The sequence below is a fragment of the Balaenoptera musculus genome, chromosome 6 (genome assembly GCF_009873245.2).
Source record: "Balaenoptera musculus isolate JJ_BM4_2016_0621 chromosome 6, mBalMus1.pri.v3, whole genome shotgun sequence".
Lineage (NCBI taxonomy): Eukaryota > Metazoa > Chordata > Mammalia > Artiodactyla > Balaenopteridae > Balaenoptera > Balaenoptera musculus.
In genome coordinates, this window is record NC_045790.1 from 10,777,130 (window position 1) to 10,800,566 (window position 23,437).

General features: G+C 50.5%; 1 protein-coding gene across 1 annotated transcript in view; it reads left to right on the forward strand.

The window, feature by feature from the left end:
* LOC118896326 (scavenger receptor class A member 5) overlaps window positions 1-22,136 on the forward strand; it is an 82,494-nt gene extending 60,358 nt beyond the window's left edge. The window contains exons 4-7 of the mRNA XM_036854114.1: window positions 6,654-7,328; window positions 17,567-17,647; window positions 19,725-19,823; window positions 21,734-22,136. Coding sequence (XP_036710009.1) covers window positions 6,654-7,328; window positions 17,567-17,647; window positions 19,725-19,823; window positions 21,734-21,840 — 962 coding nt within the window. The 3' untranslated portion in view covers window positions 21,841-22,136. The remainder of the gene's footprint in view (window positions 1-6,653; window positions 7,329-17,566; window positions 17,648-19,724; window positions 19,824-21,733) is intronic.
* The last annotated feature ends 1,301 nt before the right edge of the window (window positions 22,137-23,437 follow it).

Sequence of the window (23,437 nt, forward strand, 5' to 3'; positions counted from 1 at the left end):
GTCAATATCCACGGCTGTCTGCTGGTTTCCCGTCAGCCTGCGCTCCATGCACCCTCCAGCTACCAGTCCGTGCTCGTCCATGGGCCAGAGTCAGGGTCTATGTGTAAAGGATGGGTATCTGGGCTGCAGCCAACCCACCGTTCCAGGGGGCAGGCAGTCTGCATCCTTCATGCCTGTTTGTTGGATCCTGCCTGTAAGACCGAGAACTGGCCACCTGTGCTTGCTTACTTAGGGAGCCCTACCAGCCTCTGAACTGACAAAGACCACTGCAGGTAGGCACTCAGGAGGACACACCTATGTGGCCAAAGCCTGTGGCCCCGGGAGCCACTGGTTGATGAGTCTTCATATGGACCGGGCATCAGAATGCTCAGACCACCTGTGCAAAGACGGAGCGTCTGTCTGGCTTCCTTCTCAAAGGGCCTCCTGATGCTCTGAGCTGCGGCTGCAAGCTCCCGGTCCCCTCCTGTATGAGTGCAGGGGCTGGTGAGGCCACAGACAAAGGAGAAGCCAGTCTCCAGACTATAAATGTTTATCCTGGACATCCTTCTGAGCTAGGAACGAGGGCATGTGGTTCTTAAAAACAAATAAGGAAATAAGCTCACCCCAAATGTACCAATCTGCTGCCCTCCTCTTTGGGTCCTTATGAGTGTCCCCTAATACCCTCCCTCCCCAATCTGCTTCATTTCCCCTGCCTCAGCCCTTCACTTACAAAACATGCATTCGAAGATAAAATTATGCAAAATTTCAAGAGAGTGACCGCAGAGCAGTAAGCCCCAAGCACGGGGGCCCTTCTGCACGTGGCGCCGTGTGTCACTGCACTTGGTCGCACACCACGAGGCTGGCCCTGGTTTCCTCCTACCTCTTGGAAACAGGGGGGCCCTAGTGAAAATGTGCATCACTTTAAGTGCTGAAGGTCTACTGATAACCTCTTCGTTATGCAATTCTGAATGAATATTATGCTCCACTTTTAAATTAATTTTCTATTAAAGTCACATGTCTCCAGATCTCAGGAAATCCAACCCTGTGTTGCAGACCTCCTGAAAGAAAGCCCCTGTCTTTTTCTTGGTGCTTAAATTGAGGTGCTTACCTTGCAGTTTCATTTCAGCCCCATCCTTTCCCATCTCTGCCCTTAATGTGATGCTCTATGAATTCTGGTACCCGCCTTCCTTCTGTTAGCCTAAATGAAGTCAAGGCAGGACCGCTGCATGGGGCAGTGAAAGAGCCAGGAAGGTCCACCTCCTACTCACAGATGGCCTTGAGTTACTTACTTCATCGCTTGAGTTTCCATTTTTCATCTGTGAAATGGTAATACCGTCTGCCCGTAGGCTTGGGAGGACCACAGGAGAATTGTAAGGCCCTTGGCAGTGTTCTAGCATCTACCTGCCCAAGGACCTCCATCAAACTTGGATGCTATTTCTTCGTGCCACCCCCCTCCCCAAGCCTCTAACAAGTCCCTACTGCTTCTTGGGCCGGTGCAGGGCCTCTGCCCAGGTGGTCTGGAAAGAAAGGGAGGCAGATGCCTTCTGCTGTTTTGTGTAAGGGGGTTGGGGAGTAAGGGGGGGCCAGCAGGGCCTTCAGAGACCGAGCAGCCTGAGCTTCCTTTCATGCTCTGCCACCTTCTCGTGCTTCCTCATCTGGACACAGGCAGAATTCCTACTTCACAAGTGTGCTGGGAAGAGGAAAGGAAGCCACTTCTAGCAAGAAACTAGAACCGAGTCTGGTATACAGTAGGTGCTTAATAAATGTCATCTCCTGCCCTGCTTCCCCATGTAGACTTTGGAGTTCAGTATGGGACTGACCTTCCCTGCAGCAGGTGTGGAGGACAGAAGACTGGATTGAGGGACAGATGACCCCATCACATCCTTATTTCATGCTTCTGGCATCTCTTGCCTTCTCTGAGCCTCTTTTTTTCACCCTTCGATGAGATTAGGAATACCTGCCCTTCCTACCTCCCGAGATAAGTTATAGTGAAAATTAAGGGAGGTAATGGATGTGAAATTTTATACAGAGATAAAGGGTTATTAACACCAATGCCCAAGGTTTAGGTGACCAAACCTCAAACAGAACACTTAGCTTTCTTCCTCCCAACTCATACATACTTCCCCTTCCTTGCTGGCACTGTGGGTGTGCCTGATGTTTTGGGGGAAGACAGCCTCTCTGGTCAGTGACATCTGGAGCACCTTGACTTAACCAGCATGTGATCATTTTTTAATGAACATAGAAGACAGTTATGGAACAGGGAGACATCTCAGGGCTGGGGTGTGGGTAGGAAGGCTGCAGGAGACGTGTCTGTGCGAACCACCTAGCCCAGGGCATGGCCTGGGACAGACATTAATACATTAATCATATATTATTATAAAGTGTATATTAACACATTCATTAGTATTCAGCAATTAATACCGAATCAGAATCCCAATTAGAATCCATGATTCCTGCGAAGCAGCCTGACTCCCACTTGGGTTTAATGATGGGGAACTCATTACCTTCAAGGTTTATTCCATATTTGTGTGTCTCTGTTAAAAAGTTTGTTCTGTGCCTTCCACCGTTTCGGCAGTATCGCAAGGGGAACTCTGGACCCAAACTGCCTGAGCCCAAAGTCAGTCTCCTCCGTCAACCAGTGTGTGACCTTGTGAGTTACTCAACCTCTGTGTGCCTCAGTTTCCTCATTTGGAATATAAGGGTCATAACAACGCTTATCTCATAGGCTTGTTATGGAATTAAGCGTATTAATACGGGAAGCACTTAGAACAGTGCCTGGCACATAGGACTCAGGAAATGCCAGTTATTATTGTTACTCTATAATTTATTTTCTCCTTGTTAAAGTATGAAAGTTGAAGCATGGTTAAAGCACATTAAACGTAAATACAGCAGGCAGAGAGATAAATGAACTGTTTGCATAAACATGAATTAAGAGAGTCACACTCAAGGAAGAATTGTTCCCTGTTGAGGACAGCGAACATCTGGAAGGAATTAAATGGCAGATGAGAGGGGGTGGGGGTAGTGTGAGCTAAGAACACGCTGTGACTGTTGGAAGGAGATAATTCACTTCTGGGGTAGGTAAGTGATCCCCAAAGGGGGAGGCTGCTCTGGGCTTCTACGGCATGATTGGATGCCTGAAGAGTATTAACCCCTCAAAATAATTTTGTTCTGATTAGCTGGAGTACCTAAAATGCCAGTAACATTCCTTTGAGCTAATGCATTGCCTTGAAAAAGCCATTTCTTAAATGCAAATATACTAACATAAAATAACAAGGTATCGTTTTTGTATCTGTGAAATTAACAATATGAAAATTGTAAGAGTTCAGTGAGGTTTCACTGAAACTGGCACATTTAAAAGTCTATAATATACCTATAAATAGGTATAACTTCTGGGGATGCGATTTGGCTGGAATTTTTTTATTCTTTTTTTTTTTTCTTTTTGTGATTGGGTTGGAATTTTTAAGAGTCATAAAAAGGTCTATAACTTTGGCTTTACTAATCCAACTTCTGGGAATTTACTGGTAGGAAAAATTTCAAAAGAAGGAGGGACCTTTCTGTGTTTATCTTCCATGATTGAGAATGGGTAAATTACAAGACATCTCCCTGACAGACTCTTAGGCAGCCATCAAAAGTATAATTATAAATGACAGATGGGAGAATATTTGTAAAATAATCATTCACAAATTTAAAAAACCCAGAAATCAAATTGTAAAGATTGGGTATGCACATGGATGGAACTAGAAGAAGAAAATGGAAGGAAAACCAGTGGGCTTTGTTGGAGGTTGTGGGATGGTGGAAGAATTTTTTCTTTTATTTCAATTTATGTTAAAATTGGTTATGCAATGAACAATAATCAAAGACCCAAATGAACCCTCCTGGAAGGGGTAGCTGATTTTCAGCCTTTACCATGCGGGCAAGTTTCAGTCCAGTTTTCTGGACAGAGAGAAGGGGTCTTAAAGCTGGTAGGTTCTGAAAGGAGGGGGCTGATGGGCAAGGCCAGGAGCCTCCAAGGGCACAGGGCACCAGTTGGGCATGGGGACCACCTGAAGAGAGAAGGAGGGGCTGGTGGGAGCTGGCAGAGAGTGAGTTTAAGGGAAATTGCCTCCTTCATGGCATTGCCTCTGGCCAGCCTGAGCTAATGGAGCCTTAAATCAAGTAGTTGCACTGTTACTCTTAGGCACTCACAATCCCAATTTTAAAACCAGAATTAACAAAACTCACAGTGTTTTACTACTTCTGATAAGCTGCGGTATCCCTTTGAACTTTGCAGCATCAAGAGCAGAGACTGCCACTAAAATACTGGGCTTTCTGTTTTCCAACTGCCCTGTCTCTAATACTTGCCAAGCAATCTGGGTCGAATATTGGACAAACACATGATCTAATCCTGACCTGCAATGATTTCTTAGGTAGACAGTTTCTGTGGTTACTTGGGTTGTGACTGGTTCATGGATTCATTTCCCCAGAACCTTTCCTTGTATTGACAACTCTTTAGCTGATTTTCCAGAGTAGTGGAGCAATGGAGGGAACCACTGGACCAGGAGTCAGGAAGCATGCCACTAGGCAGATCACGAATACTCTCCCGGCCTCAGTCTTTTTATCTGTAAATTGGGGAAACTTTTTACAGATGACTGCGTAGACCTAAATTCTATGATGCAAGTCTGAAAAACCCACTTTGGGCCGTATTAGAGAGAGTCTTATGCCCAGAATGAAGTTGACGATCCTTCTACCATACTTTGCCCAGTGTTTCCACACCATGGAAAACCCAAATTTAGATCAAGCCCCACCCTGTAAGGGGATGTTGACACACTGCGTATGTGCAAAAGAGGTTAGCCAGGATACATGGAGGCTTAGAAGCTTGTTGTGAGACAGCAGATGAAGGAACTACAGATTTAAACCAGAAACATTGTTACGTAGCAGGGATGTGATAACTGTCTTTGAGATGCTGAAGAGCTGTCTTGTGGGAAAAAAAAAAAAATTCACTCGCTTTAAGTGATCTCAGAGGGCAGGATCAGTGGATAGAAATTACAGGGAGGCAACTTTCAAGTCTGGACGGAATGTAGAACATTTGAACAGTTAGAACTAACTGAAGGTGGAGAGACGGGTATATGCAGAGGCTGGGCATATGCTTGTCTTGGAGATTAAAGCGCTGAGTGAGGGAGAATTTGTTTTTCTGTTGTTGTTGTTTGGTTTTCGGGGTTTTTTTTGTTTTTTGGGGGATTTTTTGGCCATGCTGTGTGGCATGTGGGATCTTAGTTCCCCGACCAGGAATTGAACCCTTGCCCCCTGCAGTGGGAGCACTGGACCACCAGGGAAGTCCCGAGGGAGAATGTGAAGTGGGGTTCCAATGCCCAGCTAGCACTGTGAGCCTCTGAATCTAATCTGAAATGACTTATCTCCTCCAGAGTGGCCACCATCAATGCTGTGCCCTTCCGGAAGCATCAGCCCCAGCACCCTCCCAAACTACCTTCCCCTTCCAAATCTTCTCATTGCTTGAACAAGCTGTGTACCAAATTCCCCGGCTCTCTCCATTCCAAGATTTCCAAGGCACAACTCCCTCTGTGCCTCATTTGTCCCATCTCCTACCCTGCCCCCCCACCCCCACTACTAGTTTCCATTTCTCTGGTTTGCAGAGCAGAGCGGGAGACAGCTGCGGATAGTGCACAGCAAACAAACAAACATCCCTAGACATCCCAGGATGCACCAGGGTTTGTAGTGCACCTGAGTGCAGCCCACCAGCTTCCAAGAGACGCCGGATGCTAGCTTATAATGATTAAGATGCACACCCCTCCCCTTCATATTGTGAAATAGCTTTTCTTATAACCAAGAAAAGGAAACCTCGCCAAGAGGAAAGGGTGGGAAATCACTGAGATGGGTTGTTTGCCTGAGGAGGGAAGTAGGAGATCCAGAAGAAGTCAGAGGCAGAGAAGGGAGGGTATGGATGTAAAAGCATCTCCACCCGCCCAGAGGGAATGGGACCCTGAATTCAGGAGCGGGAATTACCAGTGTTGCCCAGAGCCTGGGTGAGTCTGCCGCTGCCGTGGTCCCTTCAGGCAGTTCCCCAGCCGACTTGTAGGGAGGCACCCGGGTTCGGGAGCAAGCAAGCCCTCTGGATTGGAATCCTGGCTCCCCCTCTTACTTGCTGTTCTGCCTGGGGCAGCTCTAACAGCTCTTGCCCTGAAAGGGGATAAATCAGGGTACCTCCCTCCTAAAGTGGAGAGGATGACACGCAGTATTGTAGGGTGAGCCACGTGGGACAGCTGATGTCTGATCATTTCCAAAATATAAAAAAGACAATGTCTTATGGATCAACCTCATCCATAATGAGTCCCCGGTTCCCAAACTCATCCGCACCTTAGAATGATCTCGGGCTCTTTTTAAAATTGCAAAGCCCGGGTCACCTCCCAGACCCATCCAATCACAATTTCGACAGGTGGGATGCCTGGCCAGGTGATTCTCATGGGCAGACACGTTTGGGGACCACTGGCTGAGCACAGTGCCGGGGACGTATTGAGGCGCTCAGCCATGGCCACCTCTGATTTCCCTTCAGCTGTCGTTTATTGAGCACCTCCGGCCTGCCGGGCTCTGTCCGGGCCTGCCTCTTGGGCCCCGGGGGCCTGCGCAGCCGCCTCATCTCTCCCTCCCCTCCCCCTCCTCCTCCTCCCCCTCCTCCGCAGTGTCCAGGCCCCGGAGCTCCCCGGACGACCTGAAGGCGCTGACTCGGAACGTGAACCGGCTGAACGAGAGCTTCCGGGACTTGCAGCTGCGGCTGTTGCAGGCTCCGCTGCAGGCCGAGCTGAGCGAGCAGGTGTGGAAGGCGCAGGACACGCTGCAGAACCAGTCGGACTCGCTGCTGGCGCTGGCGGGCGCGGTGCAGCGGCTGGAGGGCGCGCTGTGGGGACTCCAGGCGCAGGCGACGCAGAGCGAGCAGGCGGTGGCCCTGCTGCGCGACCGCACGGCCCAGCAGAGCGACGCGGCGCAGCTGGAGCTCTACCAGCTGCAGGTGGAGAGCAACCGCAGCCAGGGGCTGCTGTGGCGCCACGCCGGCCTGCTGGACGGGCTGGCGCGCCGGGTGGGCGCCCTGGGCGACGAGCTGGCCGACGTGGGCGGCGCCCTGCGCGGCCTCAACCTCAGCCTGTCCTACGACGTGGCCCTGCAGGGCACGCGGCTGCGGGACCTGCAGGTGCTGGTGAGCAACGCCAGCGAGGACGCGCGCCGCATGCGCCTCGTGCACCGGAGCCTGGAGCTGCAGCTCAAGCAGGAGCTGGCCGTGCTCAACAGCGTCACCGAGGACCTGCGCCTCAAGGACTGGGAGCACTCCATCGCGCTGCGCAACATCTCCCTGGCCAAAGGTACCCGCGACCGCCCGGGCCCCCGGGGGCTGCTTGGGCCCTCCCGCTCAGGCCTTCTTCCCGCACCTGCCTCCCCAAGGTCCGGGAGCCCCCTTCCCTCCCGGAACCCACTCTCCCTTCATGAAGTCTGGCCCTCCGGGACCCTGGAGTGTTCTCTCCAAACGGACCGTGCCCGTTTCCAGGCCGGCACAGGATAAACCTCCTCCCTGCTGCCCTCCCTCTCCCCGCAGACAGTGCACTCTGTCTGCACCCCTAGGCATGAGAATGGCCAAGATGGCTGCTGGGGACCTGGGTGGTCAGGGCTTGGATGTGCCAGCCGGAGCCTCCAAGAGTTTGGGGCTGGGGAGGAAAGCTGGGGCTCAGGCCAGACAGAGAGGCGCTCCCCCAGTGTCCTGGTCCTTGCATGGTGTTCCCTGATGTTGGGCTGCGCCCCGCAGGCCTACAAAGCCTGCAGTTGCCCAGCTTTAAGACAGAAGAGCGAGCCTGGAGTCAGCAACAGAGACATCAGTGGTTTAATGGATTGGGGAGTTTACACGTCTGAAGCAAGGTCCTGGAGTGACACCCCACCGTGTGCGTCGGACGGGCGGGCAGGACAAGGCCGCAGTCTTCTCTGTGGGGCGGTGGAGGGGGGAAGGGGAGATTGCCAGTTGGGAATTGATGTCAGGTGGGCTCATCGGTTACCAGGGAAACTAGCAGAGGGTCACGCCCCTCAAGGCCCCTTTGATAAGAACAGTCACTAGCTGGGGTGGAGGCAAGTATGTAGGAAGATGAGTCATGTGATTAGGGTGTAAGTGAAGCAGACACTCGTTGGGCAGGGGATGTACAGAGAGCAAGAGAACAGCCATCTTGGGTAGCCTGACCATACACGTGGTGGAGCTACAAAAAGTTGGAAGATTCCAAATTTGAACCTGGCCTTCCAGACTGTTAGAAAGCTGTATTCATCCAGGTAGAAGAACATGTTTTATTTTCTTTAACAATGTGTTGGCTTCATTTATCACTCTTGAATATAATGGCAAAAATGCACGGGGCTCCATTCGGACTCTCGCTCGGGGTCCACAGACATCAGCACCTTTACAGCCAACCTTCCTCTCTTGCACCCCTGACTGCCCACTCCCCCGCTCCCCTCTCCCCCATTCCTTCCCGCTGCTGTCTGCCCTGCGTGTCACTGTCAGAGTGTTCATGAAATGTGCTCTTCCTGCATGACCCCCTGCTCAGAACCCAGGTCTGCCGGGTTCACCAAAAACTCCTTAGGCTGACAGTAGAGAATGATAATACCATTTTGAACACCAACTATGTCAGGTACCGTGCCGAGTGTATCTCACAGGGTGTCTTTTAAAAACAACCATGAATGTGGTGAGATTCAGGAAGCGGCTCAGGAAGTTGCAGGCTAGGAGGTGATGGGGCCAGGACTTGAACCCTAGCTCTTCTGATCCCAGAGCTGATGTGCCTTCCATCGCATCCCTGGCCCCAGCCTGTCCTTCCTGCCTTCTCCTCTAACTGGTCCCCTGTACCAGGGGTTACAAACAGAACTGTCTGCAGGGGCAGTCGAGCAGTGTCAATGCCTAAAATGACTTTGGTGTCAGGGGAATAGTAGGGGCTGTGGCAGGTCCAGCCCATTTTGGCTTGGTATTGATAATAAGGTCTTCCCATTTTTTCCAGAGAAACTGGAAACATGGAATGTTCTAGAAAATTTTAATTATTTAACTCTGTGGGCCAAAAACAACACATCTGTGGGTCATACATGGTCCACAGACAGCCATCTGGCATACCCTGCTCTATGTGAAGCATCCAGTCCAGTGGGACACGTCTTGTCCCTGCCTCAGAGATACAGCCCACCTTTCCCACTGCCTTAGGTTTACTCCAGCGGTTCCTTCCACTGCAAAACCTCCTTCTTCCTCCTTGTGATACAAATCCCACTGATCCTTCCCATCTCAGTCAAACCCACCGCCTCCAGGAACCCGCTGGCCTCTCTAGCTCACTGAAGTCTCCCTTCTCTGGGATTCTGTATTTATCAGAGCAGAAGATAGTCATGATGGAGACTTATATTTGCATGGTACTCTCCAGATCCAGTTAATAATAATAGAACATTATTTTGTTTTAAAGTGGGTCCCCATCACCAGCTATGAGCTTGGTTGAAGGCAGGTTTCACTATGGAGAGCGTGTAGGATTCCTGCAGAAAAGCAACTGAGGCTGCAGGAGAAAATACCAGGCTTACTCCAGGACACACAGTTAGAAATGATCCAACCCAGGGCTTTTGTATTCAACAGCTTTAATAAGGTGTAATTTACATGCCGTCGGATTCACCCATGTTAAATGTGCCATTTGGTCGCCAGCCCACGACTTGCAACCCAACGCCAGTGCTCATTCTGTCACAGCCAGTCACCCTCAGCTGCCCACCCCTGTGTCCCCCAGCACCTAACAGTGTGATACATGTGAGTGGAACTCGAGGAATGTTTGTGGAACAGCTGTTACATCTTTTGAACCCGTGCCATCAGAGGATCAGTTTTCTTGTCCTGGGTCACTTTGGTTTCATGTCTCAGAAATCAAAGGAGAGCAGGCGGTAGCATGTCTTCTTCCAAATCCACACCCCTGGGGTCTTAGCTTTTCCCATCTTTTCATTTCCTTGACCTCCCCAGTCTGTTCAGTACTTAATAATAGCAGCGACACCGCATCATAACCTACCACGAGCCAGACATTTTGTCGACATTTATTCTCTAAGTAGACATTAAAGAGTGCTAATCCTCACATCCTGCAAAAAAGGTATTATTGAACCCATTTTGTAGCTGAGAAACTCGAATAACTTTCCCAATATTTCTTACACAATTGGCAAGTGACAAAGCCAAGATTTAACGTGGGTCTTTCTGGCTCAGAAACCATGTTTTTTCACTGACCGTGGTGCTTTCTGGGGTGGAGAGAGACCAGCTAGCAGCCATGAAGTGAGAAGGGAGCGTGGTCCCTCGGGTCTATTCCTGTATTTTGGGGGTAGGCCCTACCAGGCGCTCCCCCTTCCTTCTTCTTCCGGTCAACAGACATCACCAGGCTTCCTGCTGGTGCAGCCTCTTTGGCCTCACCGAACGTTTCACATCCTGATTCTTTAATTTCTGAGTCCCTCTCCTTGGCTCGGGCTGAAGCGGCTCTGGGTCATGCATTTGCCATGGTTCTTCCGGTGGTATCCTCTAAGCAGTCTTTCTTTGGTTCTGAAACTAAGTTTCACACTTAGTTCCCTTGAACTGAAGTTTCATCTCGGTTCTGCCCAGACCTGCCTTCCTGTCTTCAAGCTTGGCATTATTGATGGGTTGCTGGCTCTTCAGAGATGAAGACCATTCGGCCCCTATATCTCCCAGGACCACCACTGTGGCTGGTGTCTCCCCTTCCCACCTCCCTCTCTCATGGTTGTTAGGGACCCAACTGGTATGATTAAAGAGAGTTCTGTTTGGTATGTCTGAATGTAATTACCATTCAACTTCAACAGCACAAAACTCTACCCTGGCTTTTAGATAAGGGATGTTTTACCAGATAAGCTTTCCTGCATTTCTATACTGCTGTCTGAGTGGCCTTTCTTTACTAGTTTTGTTCAGTTCCTCTCTTAGTCTTTACACACACACACACACACACACACACACACACACACACACACACACACACACACACACACACACACACACACGCACTTTGCCCTTTCCTGGCTCAGAATCCACAAATACCCCACTATGTATATTTTTCAAATATGAGCTTGTTTATGTTATTCTTGAGCTTGACCCCAAACGGTTTCATTCTCTCACTTTGTTACACAATTTTCTATGAGTTTTGTCTCTGGGTTTGTCTTTTGTGTACATTCACAGTGGGACTTTCTGTTTTCTGCTTTGGATTTTTCAGCATTTATCAAGTCTGTTGAAATCTCTCTGTGGCTCTGAAAGGAGCAGAGAACTTAGATGATCAGACAGGCATCCCAGGAGGGGGAAAGCTAACCAGAGAGGGCAGACATCCCAGGAGGGGGCAGTGTGTGAGCAAAGGCCTGAAGGCAAAACTCACCAGCCACATGCAGGTGGCTCAGTTCGCTACACGGGTGTTTATAGATTCACAGAAGGTTAGGGTGACAATAGGGCTCTGAAATCACCTAGTCCACTCCCCTCATTTTGTAGTTGAGGCCCTTGAGGCTCAGAGAGGGGAAAGGACTTGCCTACATCGGATCCCCAGCCAGTGCCTCGGCTGGGCTCGAAGAGTCATCTCTCAATTCATGAAAGCAAATGGACAAAGCAAACTGATCTGTGGGCTGCTGTTTCGAGAAAAAACACCATCTGGTAGAGTAGAGAGTCCCACTCAACAAATGTTCATAATGGGAATGGGGTCTTGGGTTCCAGGCGGGAACGGTGGGCCCTGGTCTCTGGTGCACAGAGGTGTGCACCCCTGAAGGTGGTGGGCGTCTCTGTGAACGGAGGTGTTTCTATCCCACCACGGACTAGGAAGCATGGACTGGTGCCGCCCTCCCTAACCCCGTTGCAGGCTGCAGGGGGCTCTGCTGGGAGGGGAATGGAGCACCTGCTGTGGTAGTTAGCAGTTGCCCCCAGCCTTGCCCACCAGCCCTCTGCCTCTGAGGCTCAGAAGGAAGCTGGCTTTGCAGGCTGGGCCACGGCCCCGTGCACGCGCTCAGGGTCCCAGAGAGGATGCATGAAATGAAGTGAGAGAGCTCTTGATACTGTAAACGTCATAGCACTGAGAATGCAGAGCCCCAGTGACATCAGGGCAATGGAGGCAGGGACCCGACCTCTGGCAGCCACCCCAGGATTAGCGTGGTTCCGCAGTGGTGTTTACATTACGAGCTTGGTCACGGTTCTGCTGGCTTCGGGCCCGAGGCATCAGCTGTCATGATCATTTGTTCTTGGCAGGTCCCTGTCTGGATTCCAGCACACATGAGTCCCCCACCCCGTCTCTCGTTCCAGGATCCAGGAAGGGAGAGCGGATCGCTTTCCCCTCCCCATTGGCTGGTCCCCAGAAGAATCCTGGTGTTTCTCCCAAATGCTCAGTCCCAAATCCTTTGTTCTGTGCTGGAGATGCTTCCAGCTGGAGCGGCTCATGGCAGCCCAGCGAGGGCAGAGTTGTGCTGGGGGTGGCATGGGGGGTGGGCTAGACCAGTGGACAGACTCCGAGGGGGACCTGGGCCCAGGGCCCGGAGGTTCCCTCCCCACCTCCTCCCACTCCCAGTGCCCCCTGTGGGAGGTGGCGGGAGAGAGGGCCTGGCACCCAGGACCGGAAGCCCAGCACAGGGGCTCTGGACTGTTTCCATGATTGAGGAGAAGTGGAGTCTGCTTCCCCTTGTCCCAGCCCACCTCTGCCCTGGCCTGCTCCAGTGGCGGAAAAGGTGAGACATGATGGCGTAAGCTGAGAAGCTCAGAAGCTCGTCCGAATATTACTCAGTCATCAAAAAGATGAAATAATGCCATTTGCAGCAACATGGATGGACCTAGAGATTATCATGCTAAGTGAAGTAAGTCAGATAGAGAAAGACAAATATCATAAGATATCACTTATATGTGGAATCTGAAATATGATACAAATCAACATATCTATGAAACAAAACCAGACTCACAGTTGTAGAGAACACACTTGTGGTTGCCAGGAGGGGGATGTGGGAGGGATGGAGTTCGGGATTAGCAGAGGCAAACTATAATATTTAGGATGGATAAACAACAAGGTCCTACTGTGTAGCACAGTGAACTATATTCAATATCCTGTGATAAGCCATATATGGAAAAGAGTATCTATATCTATATCTATATCTATATATGAGTGAGTCACTTTGCTGTACAGAAGAAATTAACACAACATTGTAAATCAACTATGCTTTAATAAAAATTTTAAAAAATGCTCATCTTGGGGACCACTGGGACCAGTGACACCATAACAGCTTCCAGGACTGCCTGGAAGTCATTCCTTGAAATCTCTCCTGTGTGCCAGGTGCTATGTGAGGCCCAGGGCCACAGAGAGTGGGGCTCCAGCCCTTTAGATAGGCCTGTCCTCCTTGGGGACCACAGTCCGAGGGGAGTGACAGTGGCTGGCGTGTGGGCACAGGGCGGCCTGCCCAGGCTCTGGCGCTCCCCTGAGGAGTTTGTACACGGTGATGCCTGAGGGTCCTTCCCGTTCTGAGATCTGGGGGTTCTGCCCTGGTGCCCTCAGAGATGGGAGGGATGAGTGTGAAGGTGAGCTTCAGGGCTGAGAGTGATGGGCCTCTTAGAAAGGAAAAGATTTGGCTAGTATCTGGGGACACCATAAGGAGAACGTTTCTGCTGAGGTGGAAGAGAGTTTGTGTCGAGAAGCATCAGGCTGTGAGTTTGCAGAAGAAGGGGTCAGGTTGGGAATGATTTTCAGGGGGTCCCCAACAGAGGGGGCTACCCACCCCTCATGGTGTGAGGGGCTTCCAAGGGCTCTGAGTTCTCTTGATTCTGATGAGATTAATCAGACAGCAACAGTGGGCTGGAGAGAGAGGCTGGAGCCAAGGAGGGCAGCTGGGAGGACCCCAATGAGTGAGGCAGTGAGGAAGGAGTTAGACACATGACATGGGAATCACCTGGATGACAGCCTTGAAGGGGGCTGGGCAGAGGAAAGGGAGGAGTCCAAGAAAGCTCCAGATCGTTAACCTGGATTCCTGAGAAAATGACAAAAAGTCAGGTCCCAGGAGTGCATGACCCATGGGCAGCCCTGCTTTAAAGAAGCACTTGGTCCTCAGGGCTCCAGGCAGCATGGCCCCATGAGACTCAGACTGGCCGCATTCCAGGCTCTTCTGAGTCGGCCGGGCCAGTACCACCTGAGGACATGACTAAGGCTTGGAAATCAGCACCCACCTTAACTGTCTACCCCGGCTTCTTCCCAGTTAATCTCTAGTAAAGGCCTTCACTAACCACTTAGTTATGTCTTAAAAACTCTCCATGTGTAGGATGTTTTTTGGATCTGGCTCTCCCTGGATTGGCAGGGTGATTTCAGAGCCTGGAATAACCATCTCCAAATAGTTCTGATGAAGCATTACGAAAAGTGAGGTACAGATGGTCAGGGATGGCCTTGCCACTCAAAGCTTCCCAAGACTGTTTCTATCCACCACGTCACTGAATTCGCTTATTCCTCACTACAAACGCCAGAGGAAGGGATTTTTACTTAGACTTTATAGAACCAGGACCTGAACCTAAGATCTTCCATATCCATCCTCAAACCTCACCTTCCAAATGACCTCTGCCACCTTGATGCCTTACCATCAGGGTCAGGCCACTGGGCAACATCCTCTCTTTGCCAGAATGACTCCCGGGAAGGTCCATATGTTGGTTCACACCCACATCAGAGCGAATAAAACAAATGGAGGGCATGGTCCATGGTATCCTTGACCTGCTTGATTCCCGGAGTGCTGGGTTTCCCATGGGGAGGCCGGGAGGGAGCAGAGAAGAGTGAAAAGGGATGGAGTGGACTGGGGACAGGGGGAGGGTGACAGCCCAGTGACAGCCCATGACGTACAGAGATCGAGGAACCGCTCTCAGCTCCCTTTGCTGCAGCTTTGACCTGGCCAGGAGATTGTTGGAATGGGCATTGTTAAAGCTCATTTGCTTCTGTACTCTGTCTTTCTTTGCTGTATAATCTTAGGCATGTTCCCAGCAGTTCCTGTTCAAAAACCGAGGTCAACATGGCCAGTCTTACTTTGCTTTTCTTCCTAGGAAAGAGGAAGATGACTACAAACCCCAGTCCTCCTTAAATGATTTGTGTAACTCACAAGTCATTGTGCAATGATTTGTGCATTTTTCAATTGTTGATTACTTTTTTCCCTGTGCACATGCCATTGAATTCTTAAACAGCTGTCAACCTGGGTTAGGGTCTGCGGACAGTGTCAACTTTGGGAATGTATCAGTACATCTTCATCTTGATCTTGGCCACCTGGCTGTTTTGTGTGTATTTACACCCTCTGGTCTCATATACTCATTCATTCATCAAATATTTATTGTGCAAGACATGACTGCTGTGCTGCGAGTATACGTGTTTTGGTTTCCTAGGGCTGCCATAACAAAGCACCACAAGCTGGGTGGCTTAAAACAACAGAAATTTATTCTCTCACAGTTCTGGAGGCCAGAAGTCTGAAATCAAGGTGTCCATACTCCCTCTAAAAGGTCTAGGGGAGGATCCTGCTTGGCCTCTTTCTAACTTCTCATGTTGCCAGCCGTCCTTGGCGTTCCTTGGCCTGTAGACACATCACTCCAGTCTCAGCCTCCATGGTCACCTGGCCTTCCGCCCAGCTGTCTGTGCTTTCTCTTTTTATAAGGATGCCAGTCATTGGGTAAGGACCCACCCTACTCCAATCTGACCTCATCTTAACTAATTACATCTGCAAAGACCCTGTTTTCAAAGAAAGTCAAATTCTGAGGTTCCAGGTGGACGTGAACGTGGAGGGGACACACTTCCACCCAGTGCAATACAGTTTGGGCATTTTCCTTGGTCCCCTTTTTTCTCTCATCGAGCAGCCAGAGCAGGGCAATTTAGAGCCTGGATCTTCACAGCCAGTACGAGGATGTCAAGGATGTGGTCCTGTCTCAGGGAGCTGGCCATTCTCTTAGGAAAAAGAGAACACGTACTCCTGTGACTGTAAGACCAGGCACTGTGAGATAAACGTCAAGTGGCACCAAGGACGTGCATTCAAACAGGCCGTGCCCACTTGCAGCAGGAATGATAGATCAGAGAAGGTTTGGCCAAGAAGGTGGTCACGAGCATCCTCGAGGGGCAGGTAGCCATAGGAGATTGGCAGGGAGGGCCCCCCTGGCTCGCCAGTCTGGGAACAGCAGGCTGCCGTGCGGGAAGGTTCGGGTGCATTCTGGGAATGGCAGGAGGTCTAGCATGAGGAGCAAGGCAGGGTGGACAGGGCCAGGCAGACCTGAGCTGAAACCACGGCTCCCTCACTTGCTAGTTGGCTGTGTAATCGCAACACCCAGCATGTGGAGACTGAATCTGATCACACAAGCTAGAATCCCTGCCATGGTGCTGGACCCTCGCCCTGGAAGGAAGCCCCGCTAAGGAGCAATTAGAAACCTCTTCTTCCGTCCAGGTGCTCAAGCCAGAGATCTGAACCTGATCCTGGCCGCCTCCCCTGCCTTCACCTAGTTTAGCCAAGGTCTGTCTCTTCTACTTCCTAACAGCCACTCACATCCCTCCCCACGGCTACTTCCTTAATACAGGGCTCCGCCGCCTCTCACCTGGGGTGCAGCCTCCTCCTTGACCTCCCTGCCTCTGCTTCCCCTCTGTTCCAATCCCTTTCCAACACTGCAGCCTGAGCAGTCTTCCTTGTGTGCAGGTATGACCACACTCTTCTCTCAGGCCCCTTCTGTGTCTTCTGGTGCTCTCAGGGTCAAATTCAACACACTTACACCAGGCCTCCAGGACCCTCCACTTTCTCACCCTTCTTATCCTATCATGGGACCCCCACCCCCAGTTTCTAATCCCATCATGATTCACAGATCTCTTTCTTATCTTTAAGCTCTTATAGGGATTGTTCCCTCAGCCTGGAACTTTCCCCTTTTCCTCTTAGTTAAGGCTGTTGTAACAATACCACAGACTGGGTGGCTTACACAGCATTCCTTTCTCACAGTTCCGGAGGCTAGAAGTCTGAGATGAGGATTGGGTTCAGATGAGAGCCTTCTTCCTGGCTGCAGATGGCTGTCTTCTTGCCGTGCCCCCCTATGGCAGAGAAAGCATGCTCATTAGTGCCAGCGTGAGGAAGGGAGGGAGGGAGAGTGCTCTCTGGGGTCTCTTCTTACAAGGGCGCTAATCCCATCATGGGGGCCCCACTCTCATGACCTCATCTAAACCTAATCATCTCCCAAAAAGGCCCCGTCTCCAAATACCAGCACGTTGGACGTTGGGGCTTCAACACATGCATTTGGTGTTGGGTTAGGGGAGCCACAGACATTCAGTCCATAACACACTCCCACTCCTCTCTTTACTTAGCCACCTTCTGTTCCTCCTTGCAATCTCACTTTGGATGTTACTTCTTCCAGGAAGCTTTCCCTGATTCCTACCTCCCCAGTGCAAACACACACACACACACACACACAAACACAGACACACACACACACACACGGCTGGACTAGATAGAGCCCTGTGTGCCTCCAAAGCATAATGCTGACCCTTCCTCTTTTTAGGAGGGAGTTTCCTCCACAGGTGACCTACTCCAGAAAGCCATCCTCTAACCTTAGTGCTGTTTGTAACCCTTTCAGGACCACCGGGCCCCAAAGGCGATCAGGGGGATGAAGGGAAAGAAGGCACGCCTGGAATCCCTGGATTACCTGGACTTCGAGGTAATGGGGAGGCCCCTGGGAGGGACCTGGACGTACCAGGAAGGGAAGGGGCTCTGCTATCCATCCCTGACCCTCTATTTTCTCTTTGGTATCGGTGATGGGGCTCCCGGGACAGTGCCCAATCAACTCAGCTTCAGATGCCCTGTTCTGTTAAGAGACTAAGAGGTTATTGGTATAAGAATAGGATGGAGCAAATCCTTTTCCATAGAGAGTACCAGGACCTGAAGAAAAAGGGTACACACGAGGCTCACAACTCCTTGAAGCCACTTCCCACCCCAGGAGTCAGGGTCCCTGTGCCCAGGGCCATTGGAAGGTATTGAGGGTGTCCCCTGATGCAGAGCAACCCATCAAGTATGCTCTGTCCCCTCAGTGTTTCCTGAGTCCCCAGCGCCTGACCCCCTACCTCCTGCGGAACCTGCCCCGGGCAGTAGATACCTGCCCTCTCATGCCCTCTCCACCCTGCTACATGCACTCGTGACAGCCCGGAAGGTCCAATAGCTGGCGGGGAGGGTACTTTGGGGCCTTCTGGAAAGAGTATGTTTGTCTTAAATGCCTCGTCTCAGGAGTTCCCGTTCTGTTACTTTACCAAATTTGGCATCCCAGCCTGTCCATTCCCGAGCCTCTGCCGTGAGCAGCGTTTTTCTAAGGGAGTGTAGAGTCTTCTAAGTGATGTAAGAAAAGGGGAGGTTTATCGGGGGAAAGGTGTCGGCTTATTTATGTCAGGAATTATACCTCCAAACCACCCCCTTCCTAAATCTCTAAGGAGGCTGAGAACAGGAGAAGAGGCAGAGGCTGGTGGAGGCAGAACCCACGGCCTGGCCTCCACTCCTGGCCTCCACCTCTCAGCACAGCTCCCTAAACTCAGAATCAAGGATGCCCAGGGGCTCCCAGAGCTGTGGAACCTCCTGTTCTGCCTTAGTCAATGACAGGATGCGGGGTCCCTGGGCATATCCTGCAGGAGACACACAACGCCGTGGCAGCAGGGCTGTTGGGCTCCAGGAATGTTGTGTTAGGGAAAAAAATAAAGAAATCAAGCCCTCGTCTGAGGTGCTACCACCCTCTTGGGGCCCCCATCCTCTTCCAACCGTTTGATGTTTACGGCGGAGGAATCATAAGTGCGAGACAGATTTCTCCATGTCACAGAAAAAGGCCAAAGGAAACCAGCTAACATTTGAAGCAGCAAAGTACAATTAATTAGTTAGTTAGAGTGCCCTGCTTTGCAGAGATAACTGTGGGCTTAGGTCAGGCCTCCAAGGCTGAGGCCTCGCTGGGCGAAACCATTTGTTGACTCCGGCTTTCCATGGTGACGTGCAGCCAGTGCCATGGGGCCTTGTGGCCAGGAGCCCTGGGGACTGATGTGACAGCAGCCTGTCTGCCCCAGTTACTGAGCTTGCAGACTTCCTTCCTCCTCTTCAGCCTACCTTCCCCTTCTCTACACTTCCCTGTGTTTACCACAAGGAAGGGACCTTTCTGGTTTTGTCTTACATAGGATGGGGAGTGATTTAATCTTCCTCCTACCCCAAGTACCAGTAAGCCCTTTTCATCCAGCTGAGATGAAGCCAGCCAACCAAGGATAGGACCCTGCCTCCAGTGCTCTCTGCTGTGTGACCATGGGCAGGTTACCTAACCTCCCTGGGCCTCCGTTTTCTCATTGGTAACTCAGGTGAAATAATACCTCAGTTTATGGGGAGGATTAAATAAGATACGTAATGGAAAGCACCCAGAACAGTGCCTGCCACATTCAAAAGGCTCAAAAAAATTTTGCAAGTCTAAATCTCTAGCAAAGCTAGAGGTATAGAGACAGCTCCGGAATGAGGTTGGCACCTCCACCATCACTCACAATAGAATTGGACCTTTCGGGGGGAGGGGTTCAGCCTCACTGGATAAAAGGTGCTGACGGGGAGGGTTTGTGCTGACCTTTTGGACACTGTCTCTGCAGCATCTTTACCTGAGAAGAATCAGGAAGCGGGGGCAGCAGGAGGATGCATGGTCGAGGCCTGTGGCTGAGCCAGACGATGGCCTCTGGGGGCCCTTCCGGTTCTGAGTCTGAGGCTCCAAAACTTTCTTGTCTCCCCAGGTCTGCCAGGGGAGAGAGGGACCCCAGGACTGCCCGGCCCCAAGGGTGACGAAGGGAAGCTGGGAGCCATGGGACCGATGGGCATGCGTGGGTTCAAAGGTAACAACGCATCTCTTGCGCACCCTTGCTCACCGCCAGCCCCTGCACACCAATGTGGGCACTGGAGTGTGGACCGGGTTCAAGTTCTAGTTCTTCCACTGACAAGCTGAGTGACCTTGGCCAAGTCACTTAATCTCATTAGGCATCAGTTTGTTTTCTTTTCTTTTTTTTTTTTTTTTTTTTTTGCCGCACCGCAGGGCTTGCGGGATCTTAGTTCCCCCGACCAGGGATGGAACTCGCACCCCCTGCAGTGGAAGCGCGTGTCCTAACCACCGGACTGCCCAGGGAATTCCCATTAAGCATCAGTTTCCTCATCCCCAAACCAGCGAGCCTCGTGATACCGTATTTCACAGGGCTGTCACGAGGATTACGTGGAATGTATATGAGTGAAAACACGGTCAACTCCAAAGCGCTGTAGAAACGCAAGGGAGTGTTACTATTGGTTGCAGCTAGGTGATGTAACCAGAGGAAGCCAGGCCAGGAGAGCGGGCTTGCAGGAGAAACACAGACCCAGGATGGCCCCCTTCCCCCAATACTGCCAGGTTCCTCACAGTTCCCTCATATTCTTTTTGTTCCCCAAATATTTAAAACTTTAATCAATCCTCAGATTCCCATTGCCAATAGTGTTTCTTCTGACTTTTTTTCCTTCCCATTAATAGTCATCTTGTTCATTTTCAGGGAATCCCACTTTATAGTCAGTCCCATCTTTCCACGTTCATTTCAAGAGTGTCCAGACCTCTTAGCACCATTGCAGAAGAAGAAGAGGAACTCTGACACTCTTGCCCCAGGCTCTCTCACTTGTTAAAATGAAAACTAAGAAAAAGAAAAGTACTATTAATCATTCCCACCCCACATCTAGGATGACCTCTTAATCTAGGATCCCTGGGAACTTTTATTCTACTTTCTGGTTGGTGATTAAACAGACTGAGGTTTTCCTTCCTTTTATGATCCACATTTAAAAAAATCGATTTTAAAACACATTACAAAAGCAGCACATGCTTATTGAAAACAATTTAACAATACAGAAATGTATAAAGTAAAAAGTGAGTGCCTTCCCGCTAGGTCTCTTAAGCGCTTATTCTTCAGAATAACTACCGTAAACACTTTGGAGTACATCCTGCCAGACCCTTTTCCAAGCACATTCGTATTTACATATATGGTTGCTTTTGTTTTTTTCAAGACTCGGAACACATGAGGCATCCTCCCCTGGGACTTGCTGGCTTGCTTTTTTTCATGAGAGAATATTCCATAAGCTTTTGATTTGCAGATATCTTTCTGGAGGCAATTGGATGGAATTCCCTGGTCATTTTAATGTCCCCTTGAGTGGTGTCAGGACCCTTCTACTTCTTTGTAGAGTGAGATGTTAGCTGAGAAAAAAGCTCTGTTGTTTTAACCATATCCTGGGAAGGAAATTCCACAATTCCCTGGAAACTCTCCCTCGTGTTTTATAGCCTCCTCCACTGATAAATCTGCCTGACGTAGAACCTATGTCTCTCCCTTTGTAACTGAAGACCCTCCCTCCATCCTTTTCTCTTTCCGTGCTTATTAGAACAACCTTGGATTTGGACTTCTGAAACTTCAGCTGTTTAATAGGAATATCTTTGCTTTGTCTTTTTCCTGTGGGATACCATGTACTCCTTTAGTCTGTGCTGCACTGCTCCTCTGTGCTTTAGTTAGGAGGGAATGAAACTTCTCAGCTTGGTGCCCACCACCCTGCTTCCAAGGGGGACCAGAATAGGCAACATAATTGGCCCAAGCTCTTACCCTTTCAGCCATGCCTGCCCTCCAGGGCTGCGGGCTCCTCCCTGAGGATTTCTCTGGTCTTGGGTTAATGTTACCTGCAGGTAAGACTTTATTTACAATTAGGATTTATTTCCATTTCTAATGCCCTTTTTCCTCCTCTGTTTCAGGTGACCGAGGCCCAAAAGGAGAGAAAGGAGAGAAAGGAGACAGAACAGGGGATGCCAGTAAGGAAATTCTGTTGGGGTCACTGGATTCTGTGTCAGCACAGGTGTAGCTGTTGCCCAAGCAACCCAAGTTTCAGTGGCTGGAGGCTGGAGCCATAGGCTGGGGCTCCAGTGTCAAAGGAGCTCCCTATCCACTCCAGGGCTCAGCTGATCCAGCAAGAGAGAATTATACCCCAGGGGCACAGGCCACGTTTCCAGACATGGTATAAACCCAGTGGTTGTGTGGGAGGGACTGGAGGCAGACTGCATGGGCTCCCTTCCGGCCGCCTCACTATGTATGTAATGTGTGCCTCAGTTTTCTCATCTATAGAATGGGGAGAAGAAGCATTCTTATGTCATAGAGTCATTGTAGAGAATTAAATGAGTTAACCCATGTAACAGGTGGTTAGGACTCAGTAAGTGTTTAATATTATTATCCTATGTAATACACCAGTTTAGACAGACTTACATCATTGGAGATGCTTGCTAAAATTCAGTTACTGACCTTGTTAAAATTCAGCAAGACCTCATGGGGAAAGGTGTAGAGGTGAAGCAGAATCCTGTTTGTTTTCCTCCTCTGCCACTAACTGAGCAGTGATGCTGGAAGTCTCATTATTTGGAAGACCACCGAGGCCAGGAATGGGTGTCTTTCCAACGAGGGTCCTTCCTAAAATGTTTACAAGGGAAGCCAGCTTATCTAGTTATGACACTCTTTTCCAGGGTTTGTTTCCCCTACAAAGGGCTACATGTAGAACCTTGGAGGGAGTGCCAGAAAAGAGCGAGCCTCCCAGCCAAGTTTCAATGAATAGAGTCTCCTAGCCAAGATGCAAAAAAATACCACCATATAGTATCTGTTGGGCTCTGAAATGCTGCCATCTGGGTGAAGGCTCAAGCAGTTTACCCACTTCTAGGGCATCTGGGCCCCGGTGTGGGGCTGCCTAAGAAGCCTGGGCCTGGGGAAAGGGACAGATACCACTGTAGATGCACACTTTGGTGTGGGGCTGCCTAAGAAGCCTGGGCCTGGGGAAAGGGACAGATACCACTGTAGATGCACACTTTGGTGTGGGGCTGCCTAAGAAGCCTGGGCCTGGGGAAAGGGACAGATACCACTGTAGATGCACACTTTGGTGTGGGGCTGCCTAAGAAGCCTGGGCCTGGGGAAAGGGACAGATACCACTGTAGATGCACACTTTGGTGTGGGGCTGCCTAAGAAGCCTGGGCCTGGGGAAAGGGACAGATACCACTGTAGATGCACACTTTGGTGTGGGGCTGCCTAAGAAGCCTGGGCCTGGGGAAAGGGACAGATACCACTGTAGATGCACACTTTGGTGTGGGGCTGCCTAAGAAGCCTGGGCCTGGGGAAAGGGACAGATACCACTGTAGATGCACACTTTGGTGTGGGGCTGCCTAAGAAGCCTGGGCCTGGGGAAAGGGACAGATACCACTGTAGATGCACACTTTGGTGTGGGGCTGCCTAAGAAGCCTGGGCCTGGGGAAAGGGACAGATACCACTGTAGATGCACACTTTGGTGTGGGGCTGCCTAAGAAGCCTGGGCCTGGGGAAAGGGACAGATACCACTGTAGATGCACACTTTGGTGTGGGGCTGCCTAAGAAGCCTGGGCCTGGGGAAAGGGACAGATACCACTGTAGATGCACACTTTGGTGTG